The 12,207-nt window shown below is 41.9% G+C and overlaps 1 protein-coding gene across 2 annotated transcripts; it reads left to right on the forward strand.

Annotated features, from left to right (window-relative positions):
* The first annotated feature begins 253 nt into the window (after positions 1 to 253).
* On the forward strand, positions 254 to 7,211 carry cdk5r1b (cyclin-dependent kinase 5, regulatory subunit 1b (p35)). 2 transcript variants are annotated; one of them, XM_049015236.1, is made up of 3 exons: positions 254 to 1,042; positions 2,596 to 3,770; positions 5,960 to 7,211. In XM_049015236.1, exons 2-3 carry the CDS (start codon positions 2,860 to 2,862, stop codon positions 6,072 to 6,074), a joined length of 1,026 nt encoding a protein of 341 aa, XP_048871193.1. In that variant the 5' UTR covers positions 254 to 1,042; positions 2,596 to 2,859; the 3' UTR covers positions 6,075 to 7,211. The 2 variants fall into 2 exon arrangements, with proteins under 2 accessions (XP_048871193.1, XP_048871194.1); XM_049015237.1 differs by lacking the exon at positions 5,960 to 7,211 and having other exon boundaries at positions 255 to 1,042; positions 2,596 to 3,774.
* Positions 7,212 to 12,207: the final 4,996 nt, after the last annotated feature.

Here is a 12,207-nt window from a genome sequence, read left to right on the forward strand (position 1 = left end):
ACACACGTGTGTTATATTTAAAGCATATATATAATGCTTTAAATTAAGATGTTCAAGGGTTTCGAGGTGTTGATTCAAATAAATTCTTTCTCGAAACTGATTTAACTCAGAATTAAGTTGAATAGATTTTCCTTGCATTTAAACGGGCCTACTTATGAAAGACAACAAAAACCAAGTTTATCTGTTTTTGCACTGCCATTTCAATGACGAGGTGCTGAGGGCGGGCTGCTTTTCTGGCAACACGATTATGTGAGATTCTGTGACGAAGCGGCGATTACAGCACCGCGGACAGAGCACACAGCGGCGCCCGACCACCGCTCAGCACTCCGCAGTCTGCAGCGCCTAGCGACGCTCCAGAGCGCTTCTCTCGTAGCCGAGGACCAATAGCACAGCGTACAGCATCCTCGCCCTGCCTGCTGTACCCAGATCTGCAGAGGACTTGCGGATGCCTGCGTCAAGGCGTGAAATTTTGTTTGTTCCTTTAAAGATCGACCTTGATGTCTTTGGAGCTTGGATATTTTTATGTTTATTTGTTTTTGAAAGACATTACCTATGAGACTTTTGAGATATTCTGGTGGGAGGCAAATTAAAACAACGACAAAAAAAACGAAGAACATTTGTTTTTTCTTTCTGTCTGTTACTGAAGAGGAAAACGTTTTGCGATTAAATTCATTTATGATGCGATTTGGTTAAGACTTTTTGCAGCGATTTTACATAAAAAAATTACGCTATATATGCAGTAAACGTGGAAAAAGACGGGCATAATTAATTTCGTTGTAAATTTGTTTTAAGAAATCGTTTTGGTTATCCCTCCTATATGTGGCAATACACTGCAGTGGGATAACAGGGATCGGTTCGAAGGAAGATTACCAGGGAATACCATTTTCCACATCGCATTTATTATCTATACCGACCACTCCATTTCAGAACCTTGGACAGTAGCGGGTGACAACGCGACAATATTCAGCCAGGACCAGAAAACATCACTATATTAATTTGGTCAGGGAACCTTTTTGCCCGAGAGAAGATAAAACGAAATCCAGTGAGTATTTTGTGTTGTGCTGGTTATTGTTCTTCCATCCAATTTATCTTTACCTACGTCTTACAAGGCTGCACTGCCCCCGAGTAAAGGCGTACATATGATTTATTTGTGTCATCTAGTGATTATCTTAAATTGTTATACCACAGACGACATCACCAAAATATAGAAATTACCAATTTTTGGATTGATTGTTGTTGTTTTTCTGGTTTATAATCACGCCTTGTGTATTTAAAATTGAATGGCAAACGACTTACAACGTCGCATGTTACAGTTCAGTATGTGAAAAACATTCAGCTTGCGTCGTAAAGTGTAGGAACGCGACACGAAATTGCGGTGTTTATATTCGGCTTCCATTTCATAGCTAAGATGGAGGTTAATAAGCTAGAGGTTGATTTCAAATATTTAAAATACGTCGCCTGAATTTGGGTTACACCGACTTATATATTTAAAAAACTACATAAGATCCTAGTTTAAATATAACACAACTTAGTAGGCTATTACTTTATTATATGCCATATCCCAAGTGTAGAACTTGTCACAAAACACGCAGGCAATCTTAATCATGATTTAAATATGTATAATAATATTGTAATAAAAAAGGTATTCTTATATTAATGTTCTACGATAACTTTAGATTAGATTTTATAGATTTTAGCATTATTTAAATACGTACAATATCCAGACTGTCTTATACAAATATGAACAAAAGCGACATGTATATATCAATAAAAACATGTGCTTTTTAGGCCTATAATAATAATAATAATAATAATAATAATAATAATAATAATAATAATAATAATAATATGGGATCGAAATATGTTAAGGAAACGTTAAAATGCATTTAAAAATAAAAATTCTTTATAATGAAAACTTCATATTATTCTTTATCATTTATCATTGTGCGGTAAATATGCTTGCATCTGGAATAAGTTCAGTGCAGGCATTTTTGACATTTTATTTCAGAACATCCTATTCTAGTAACAAATTCATTTCAGCAGCTGTGGTCACTGTACAATGGACCTGCCCCAGTAAGCATCTGTGGGATGAGCTATGAGGGAAACCTGTAAGGTTCAGACACCGGTGGATGCATAAATGCCTGTGCAGGAGTTACACAAGAAATAGGACAGAATAGCCCAAAATACATCTCTGAATACATTTTTACTATATTTAACTTTTTCTGTGGGGAAAAAATAAACCTCAATCCTCAACAAAATCGTGCAATGTCTGGGCACCAATGAAACAGGGATAACACGCAAAATAATGATATAATATGCATGATATTTATTGATTTTTAGTGAAGGTGAAAAAGGTGAATGTGTGTACAAACGACATACTGTACAGATTTCCAATTTTGAGTTCATCACTGTCACTGTAGATGCTTCTATCTCAGCCTTCACGTGAACTGGCACACACCTGTCTCTTGTCAAATGTAATAAAATATTTATCACACAAAAATACTACTAATGACCTTTCATGATAAATACCGAGCGAATCAAAATAATTCTTTTGTAATCAGATTTGTAACAATGGCACCCTTTCTCCTCCCACAGGCTCAAGTTCCTCTGTTTCTCCAGGATAAACAGGGAAATATAGGCAGCCCTTAAAGTCTAGGGATCCGTCATCACAGCCATTACAGAAGAGTGTTTTACCTCGGCGTGTTTGCTTGAGAGAATCTGGCTCTTGTAGGCAGGATCTCCAGACTTGGAAGCAGTGAGGCAGACACTGATCCTGCCTCACCTTCTCTATTTGGTTCCCTTATACGCCAGTAAGGCGAGCATCTTTATTTTGCTCTTGTCCCCCTCGCGCAGAGCAACATGGGCACTGTGCTGTCTCTGTCCCCCAGCTACCGGAAAGCGGGGCTCTTTGAGGATGGGCCTGCCACTGTAGGCCCCTATACAGCTGTGCAGAACAGCAAGAACGCCAAAGACAAAAATGTGAAGCGGCACTCACTTATCAACGTGCTCCCTTGGAAGCGTATAGTAGCCGTCTCGGCCAAGAAGAAAGGCTCTAAGAAAGTGCAGCCCAATACTGCCTACCAGAACAACGTCACCCATCTGAACAACGAGAACCTGAAGAAGTCCCAGTCATGTGCCAACCTCTCCACCTTCACCCAAGACTCAGCCGCCCCAGTGATCCCTGGCTCCAAGACCTCCAGCAATGTGGCTTCGTCTGTGAAGAAGGTACCCCTGCCTAGTTCCACTGCTGCCCCAGGTACTCCAAAGCGGGTGATAGTGCAGGCCTCCACCAGTGAGCTGCTACGATGCCTGGGCGAGTTCTTGTGCCGAAGATGCTACCGGCTCAAGCATCTGTCGCCTACAGACCCGGTGCTGTGGCTGCGCAGTGTGGACCGCTCTCTGCTGCTCCAGGGCTGGCAGGACCAGGGTTTCATCACTCCCGCCAACGTGGTCTTCGTCTATATGCTGTGCCGAGATGTGGTCTCTTCAGAGGTGGCCACTGAGCATGAGCTACAGGCGGTGCTCCTCACCTGCCTGTACCTCTCCTATTCCTACATGGGCAACGAGATCTCCTACCCCCTTAAGCCATTCTTGGTAGAGAGTTCCAAGGAGACCTTCTGGGACCGCTGCTTGTCCATCATAAACCTGATGAGCGCGAAGATGCTGCAGATCAACTCTGACCCGCACTACTTCACCCAGGTGTTTGCCGACCTCAAGAACGAGAGTCAAAAGGAGGAGGAAAGAAGCCGCTTGCTCATCGGACTGGACCGGTGAGGGACAACAGGGGTGAGGGTGGGGGTGGGTGGGTCGAGTGGAAGACAAGGCAGTGGTCTACTCTTGTCTGGCATTTCTCAAGAGACGTGGTGATAGATGACTAGGTTTCCGGCACATTCAGTGAAATGTGCCATGACGGTAGCATACAACTTGTGGTAACAATATGTAATAATAAATCTAAAGTGAATAAAGTTGTGGGAAATGACTGATACCATACACAGTATGTTTACCAATGCTATGGCGCTAGATTGTTCAAATGGATTTTAGTGCTTTAAACTGCACTAAGATGGTTGGAGATCTGTTTACTGATTTTCTACATGGCAGAATGACTGAAGATGCAAACTCTTCCCTCCTAAAGCTGCAAAAGCTGCAGAGGGACAAATGTCTTACCTGGTTTAACCCACTACCACCTAATGCAGGCTTAAAGGACTGAAGTATTACACCAAAAAAGAGGAAACGAATGCATAATGTCTGAAGTACTTTTCAAAAAAAATGTTTAAATTAGTTGTTTAATTAGTTAACATTTCCTCAGGACCTTGGCCCTGAGGTGTATGTTTAGATTTAATGAAATGCCAGGCTTGAGCGCATCCTCTGCTTATTATATATACATGACACAAAAATATTCAAAGCAAAAGGGGAAAAACAGAAGATGAAAGCAAAATAAAAGAAGAAAAAAGTTAAATAATCCCAGAACTCAGAATGTGGATTGGACCAAACATGTTGCAGTCCCTCTGTCTCTCCTCTGCTGGTGTTACTGAGGGTTCAATGTGTTTAATGCCGCTCTGATGTCATAGGGCGGTCTTCGGGCTCTGTACACTTAGCTGATCTCTGCCAATATGCATGAGCGAACAGTGGCAACAACAATCTCCCTTTGACTAGCTGGTACTGATTGGCTGAACGTCTGTGTTTCTCACAGCGGTGGTGTGCAATGAAAGTGAGAGCAGTCGGAAGAGTATGGCCTCAAATCTGCCATCCATTACTGGGTCCTGCAGTGCGAAACCAGAATGGAGGCCTGAGCATGAGGGAGAAAGAAGGGAGAGATGATGCAGGGCTGATTGAATGACCATGATTGCAAAAAAAAAAAAAAAAACAATTGTTAATTATGACCTACTTTGTTTTCATCTGAAAAGAAATAAATTAATTTTAGTATTGCATAACAGGCTCTTGGCAACCAATGTTTATTTATCTACTCATTTACTTATTTTTAGAATTGTACCCTTGTGCATGTTTACCATGCAATCTGTGTGGTATTAATGAAGGTTATAGTTAGCTTGCATGCATTTCCCGTCATATCTGTGAAGCAGGTGCATCTACAGAGAATGCTTTCTTTTAAATCAAGAATATTCAGCATTGCTTGAAAAAATGGACTATGAGTTCAATTTGGATTTAATCTGAATCCTCTTCCCACCTTTTTATTGTTCACAGACTGTCTTAGACTAGTGCCACACCTTTGATGAAAATCCAGTAGGTCTTGAATAACCACACCAAAGGTCAGCAAGCTACATATGAAACACATCTTCAGTTGATACTGAATGTTTATCTCAACATGGTTTTATTTATTCGCTTCATTGGAAAAATAATTTTAGAATTACAAATTGTGTATTCTTCATTGATTCGGTGATTATCAGTAATGAGAAAGGAATATGTCGGAACTTGTCAAAAGAATTTTGGTGGGAATTTGCGGGAGTACTTTTGACAGGAATGAAGACTGTGGACGTGATTAAGTCACTAGGAAAATAATTAGTGAATATTGTTTTCATTGAAGCCTGGGATGTAGAGTGGTCATGTAGAAATATTAAGAAAGTAGGGCATCCACCGATCTGTTTGGTACAGGGCATAAAGCACTGCTGGCTGCAAATAGTTATTGTAGAAGTTTGCCTAGTATTTATAGCAATTAGTAAATTGGAAAAAAAAATCAATCTGATTTACAATGATTAGTAGTACAGATGCAGATCATTTCCAGTTAGAGAAAACTGCAAAGAAATAGTTTTTCTCATTGGGGATGCCGTCCAGAGAACATGGGGCTTTTTGAGAGTGGCGTTGGTGTGATCCCTTAACGTCTGACGGTCAGGCACCGAAAGCATGACAGTAGAAATGTGTCAGTGTGCAGGTTAAACACAGGGCAGCCTCGGCTGCGCGGGGAGTGTAAGGCTCACCTGAGTTTGGCGGAACTTCTCTATTGCAGACTGCAGTCTGTAAGGAAGCCAGAGAGAGCCCCACGTCACCTCCAACGGCAAACAGCAAAAGCGACGCGGGAGAGTCCCAAGGACTCCCAGTCTGCAGCTGCTAACACAATGTAATACAGCATCATTTTACACGCCAGAGAATTAGGAATGGATTACGGTGGCAAACAAGAACAAATTGAACTTGATATAGAAAAAGAAATTATTATTTGCCCACTTTATCACCACGCCAACAGAGATCAACTGTGCATGCTTTCTTCCAGTATTTGTGTCTTTCAAATTCCGTTCTCAAAACGAAAAGAAAAAAAAATGACAAAATATATGCACACATCGATTCATTTTCTTTATCACAACAGTTCCATCCTGAAACGAATGGGTTTCTTATCTTATAAAATATGGCTTTGAATGCTCCATACATGCTTTTTCAACGTTGGTTTCTTAAAGCAAAGAAGACAAAGACATGTGGGACTTGTACTGTAAAGGTGCGACGCCGTGCCCTGTGAAAGCAGCGCTTCATGAAGCTGGAGATGCAGGTGTGGTATCTGCTATGCTCATGGACTGAGCCTGCCCTAGTGACTCTTAATCTACAGTCAAGACCATGACTGCCCATTGTCCCAATGGGTAACGCAATAGGGAGAAGCAGCTTGACATGCCATACATTCTCAAGCTTGTGGGGCGTGGGGGGTCTTTTGGTGTCAGTAATGGAGGGACACTTTGATCCCTCTGGCTGACTCTGATTCAGCTACCCTAATTCACAGAAATGTGCCATTTTTCACTTGCAACACCAAGTAGTTGTTTGGAAAATACTTTAAAAAGCTTAAAAAAGGAAAAAAAAAAAGATGAGTAATTGTTCAAAATCTCTTCGGTTTTTTTTTGTGTATCTTGTTGCGTACATCTTTGTTGGAAAAACACAGTGTTATTAGAATTTAATGAGAGGCTTTCTCAATGACCGCATGTGCGTATGAGTATGTGTTGAATGACAGAGTGTGTGTTTGTACCGATGAATGAATGAATTTGTTATCTTATGGGGCCAAGGGACACAAGGAAGTGGGATGTCTGAAAACAAGACAGGAGCGTTTCGGGTGGGGTTTGACTGTTGGGAGGGGGTGGGACCAAGGTGTTGAGCCAATACAATTGTTTATTTAAAAAAGCTGTTGCTGTAATTGAACCTTCTGTTTGTTTGTTTCAGCTTATTTTTATTTATTTTTGTACTGTGATGGAAATTAAATGCACTGATCGTTCATGACGCACAAATGGGAGATGTGTCGGCGTCTTCAGTTCCTTCAGTATCATCATCATATCAATGCTCACATTTTTGTTCGGTGCTGACTGAGACCGTCTACAGATTCCAAGAGACATTGTGATGCCCCCCCCCCCCATCGCCCTCCCTTTTTTACAGACAAATACAGAAATGATGACCCAGCATTATAATTAATATCGCATGCTCTAATGCAGTTTAACCGCATGTCATATTGCCTTACGTGTGTTCAAGAGCGCTTGCATGTCCACCACACAATGAACGAAATGCATAAATCACCATGAAATGCTCTACCTCCACAGAGAGGGAAAATTTTGAAATTTAGTCTATCCTGTGAGTTGTGTTTTAGAACAACACATGCTTGTTGTTTTGCTTGATGCTGGAAACGATGTCCACAGAATCACCAGATTTTACCTAATGAAACGTGATCTATAAACACTGAACCAAAACTTCAGTTTCTCCATCAGGCAGCATAAGACGGATTTACTGAGGAAATTATTTTTTTCCCAGTTAATGGAGAAACAAAAGTTTGAGAAAGCCATCATATGCAGGCTAATGGTCAGGAAGATTGTTGTTTCCAAATAGATTAAATGTCAAAAATGAAAGAAAATAAGGAATTGTTATCAAGTGGATTTTATTGAAAGCATTGCTAATGCTGCCTATTTTTTTAAAATGAAAAGCCATGAGCAGCGAAATGTGAACATGACATCCATCCATTTTCAGATCATATGCAGGACACATGTAACAGTAAACTAGAAGCTGATAGGAAGAGGCAACATATTGATATCTAAGTAGAATTTTCTGAGGCCTGCAGGTTCCTTCTACAGCCTGATCACTGATCAGAAAGCCTTGAGCACACTGTAGTTCTCCCAGGATGTCCTAGGTTAATATAATAAACCTAGAAACCTAGAACTTCCCAGATTGATCTATATATCCTGATAATCTACATCCATAATTTGTCATATGACCACAAGTGACACTTGCTAACTGGCCAGCTATTTAAGCACAGACATCTTCAGTAATATACTGTAAGCACTTCTTCCACTGGTGAGGAGTTGCATGATTCGGCCCCTTTCATGTCCATTTCAGACAAATTACTCCAGTGTTCCCAGTGGATTAAGTTTTGCTTTCATGTCTAGAATGTATTGAATTAGATTTTGAGAGGTGTTTGGATTCTTCATCTTGGATTCTTAATTTCTCCACCAGTAGAAAGTTGCGACAAAGGAAAAGCCAGTGGGATGACTGGAGAATCTCCCTCATACCAAATAATGTCTGTGAGAACAAACATACAAAACACAGGCTTTACTGTTTCATCAAAGAACTCCACTCGTCTGTCCATTTGTGAGTAAAAGACACTGAATCACTTTCACATCCAACAGTGGGCACAGGTCCTCCAGTTCTCATGACATTCTGTGACTCAATCATTCAAAATCCAGGATTCTAAACCTCGGAGAAAAATCAAAACAAAACCTCTGCAGAGGTGGTGCAGTGGTTAGGAAAAACACCCAAATTCACTAATGTAAATTATCTGCAACGCACAATTCTGCACTAATGCAGAGCCACGAAATGGGTGTTATCTGTATCTTTGGCCCCTGACCACACCTGAGGTCCAATGGAAAGGATGCCCTACAGGCTGCTCCTCACACGCCGCACCCCAACAAACTTCCTTCTGTTCTTATGCTGCTGCACGTTCACTCCCCGCAGCTGCAGGGTTGGCAGGACCTTCATCCTTCCAGGTAATCTGGTCTCCTCAGAGAAGTCCTCAGCACAAGATACAGACAGTGGCGCTTACCTGCTTCTACCTCTCCTGTCCCTACATGGATAATGAGACCATTTACCTCCTCGAGCCATCGCTGGTTGTGAGTTTCAAGGAGAACTCAAAGACGCCAGAGATGAACTGTGACCCAGGGTCACCCAAGTGCTTGTTGACTTCAAGAAGAAGAGTGAGAAGAAGGAGAAGAAACACGTCCCAGGCTGGATTGGGGTGACGGTGAGTGTGTAAAATAAAACCAGGCAGTGTCCCACTCTCATTTGGCATTTCTCAAGAGGGTGGTGATAGGTAATTGGGTTTAGGGCACTATGAAGGGGATGTATCTTGAAGGGCACTTTCAACCTCTGGGTACCCACTGACTGCCCCTGGCCCGCTGAACTTTTGTTTCCCACTTGGTTCTTGTGCGCAGTGAGAGTTCTTTGCTAGAACGGTCACACCAATGCAGGCTGAGCAGCGATGCATGGCTGCATGCCGCTGTGCTAAGAAACAAGGATAGCATAAGCATGGAGGAGACGAGGCAGGGCTCAAGGGACGACCTCAAATGCAAATGAAGTTTCAATTTGTAGCAATAACCTTTGTGTTCTTTTGAAAATGAATTAATTTTCATTATTATATGATGGACTCTTTATACAAGTGCTCATGTATCTACTCATTTATTTTAAGTATTGCACTCTTGTGCATGTCTGCCATGTAATCTACATAATATCATGACGGTCAAAGGCATAGGAGAGAATTTGACATGGGGGACACAGCTTAATATAAAGGCAAATGTCTATTTATAGGGGGGGTGAATGAAACCAAACTAAATATGGGGTGTGTATGCCCCCACCTGCCCGTCATGGTTATCTTTTTCCCATTAATTTTGAGAAGCAGGTAAATCTACAGCTAAAACATGTACGTTTAGCACTTTGAAACATTTTTAAATAAGTTAAATCTATATTTAGTCTGAATTCAATTGCCATGATTTGGTCTCCTCACTAAAATCAAATTCTTGCGTTATGTATGACACTTCCAAAGTTCCACAACTTGTGAGTCTTCAGCTGATATTGAACATTTATTGAAAATCAGATTTTTCTACTTAATTAGTCAAATAATTTTTGTATTATTAATTGAGTTCTTTTACCGACTAATAAAATGAGTGAGTGAAAATGATTAGTTGCCATTGGGTGACACACCCGCAACAACAAAATGTGCCCTCAGCACTTAACCCATATGTGGCATTATAATATAGCAGGGGGCAGCTAATTCAGTGACCGAGGAGCAGTACCTTGCTTAGGGTACCCCAGGGCTATGTGGGCAGGGAATCAAACCAGCAATCTTTTAATCACAAGTGCACTTCCCTCACCATTAGGCTGCAGTTGCCCCTAGCAAGAACCACCTTTGTCACGTCTTCTCAAGATAACAACCACAACAAACAAGGATATCCTTCCTAGAATGGTGCCAGGAACGAGAGTCTGATGGCAGCCTGTCCATGTAACAGGCATAGACTTTCTGTGCTTAACTAGGCAAGCAAAAACAATTGCCAGTCAGGGTGGGTTTCCTTTGGAAAATATGGCCAACTTTTGGTGGTGCTCAGTAAATTTTACGTAACCATCAGAAGTTGAAGTGGGGCACTCAGGACCTACAAGGGAGGCACTTTTGATTGTTCAGGCAGAAGGAGCAAGTGCTCAGGAAAGCAGAGGAATAGCATGTGCAGGACAGCCCCACATAGATCAGGCCATGGCAATAGACACTAGAATGTGGAAATGTTTCCTCTCTGGAAGATAAAAAGGTACTGGCTAGATATAGTTGGCCTTACACTGGAGGCAGACCTCTTAATTGGGTGTGGAGTTTCTGCTACTCTGGAGTTCCCCGTGGTGAACGGCAGGAGTGGGGATACTTAAAAGCCCCGGGCTGAGGGCTGTGCTGCTGGAGATTTTCCCAGAGGACATGAGAGTTGCCTCTACGTGACTACAGTCTGGAGAGGGGAAAACTCTTTTTATTTTTTGCAAATGCATCAAAGACAGAAAGTGTATGTGAAGGAGTACTGCCCTACTGACTCTGCAGTCCCACTGGTGGAGTTCAGTGTTTATGTGAAGAACGATGGAGATCTAGAGGGCCACGACTGGGAAGAAGGACCTCCAGGATCTGAACCCAAATGGTAAATTGTTAATGAACTTCTGTGCTAAAGATGATGGACTGTATACTCATGTTATCTGACTTAGACAGCAGATGACCACTTGGTGGTGAGTTGGATTTGATGGATGAAGAGAAGACTAGATGGACCAGGACAATCCAGACAAGCATTCAGACTTTGCTGGGAATAACTGGCTGAAAGTTTGATGCAAAATAAATTTAATGCATACCTCTAGCATGCTGAATGAGGTTGGGGTCATCGTGCCTGAATGGATCACCTTGAAGTCTCTAATTGTTTCAGTGGCTGAAGACAGTTGATGCTTCCTATAGTAGTAACCTACTAGTAGCCACTGGTGGACACCTGTGCTGAAGGAAACTGTTAGGCTGAAGAAGGTGGACTCCAGGGTAATGTTTGCATGGGGATCTCCTGAGACAGCTGAAAGATACCAGCAGGCCAGAAAGGTTGCAGGAAGCTCATTCACTGGGGGAAAACTCTTGCATGGGCGGATTTTGGAGAGGCCATGGAAAATTAAATATGTTTGGGCAAACTGTTTGACACCTTAGGAGCAGGTTCAAGGTCTATTCAATTCAGTCTGTTCAGTGGTAGGGAAGAGCTGACTAATGTTGGGGTTGCTGAGTGGTGGAAGGAACACGAAGTCCTCGACCCAGTGGATGTATCCTCTCACCAGGAAGCAATGTTGCAAATTTTGGTGTGACTAGAGTCTATTACTGAAATTCAATACAGTGGTTATAGGCCTAAATAGTAGAAAAATTGTAGAGGCAGAGTTCTGTCCAAAGAAAGCACAGTGTTGTTGGGGGTAACGTGAATGACTAGCATCAGTGTTCATAGAGACCAGGGGGTAGGTTTCAGCTATACAGGGATCATCGGAGGGTTCTTAGGAATATGGTGACAAAGTCCACCTGTGCTTCTTGCATTTGGAGAAGGTAAATCACTATACTGTGGGAGGTACTACAGGAATATCGGACACCAAGGAGGCTACTGGCCGCTGTTTGGTCCCTATATGAATGCAGTTGTTTGCATCCTTGAGAAAATCTCCATCGAGATTCCATTTAGCCTCTATATCTTTTCATAAATTTCATGAAGC

This window comes from Brienomyrus brachyistius, chromosome 5 (genome assembly GCF_023856365.1).
Source record: "Brienomyrus brachyistius isolate T26 chromosome 5, BBRACH_0.4, whole genome shotgun sequence".
In the NCBI taxonomy this organism is placed as follows: Eukaryota; Metazoa; Chordata; class Actinopteri; order Osteoglossiformes; family Mormyridae; genus Brienomyrus; species Brienomyrus brachyistius.

Excerpts from the sequence above, each read along its gene's own strand:
- cdk5r1b (XM_049015236.1), top strand. The coding sequence starts at position 2,860 with ATGGGCACTGTGCTGTCTCTGTCCCCCAGCTACCGGAAAGCGGGGCTC. Across the intron at positions 3,771-5,959 it reads TTGCTCATCGGACTGGACCG|ACTGCAGTCTGTAAGGAAGC; the intron begins GTGAGGGACAAC and ends TCTCTATTGCAG.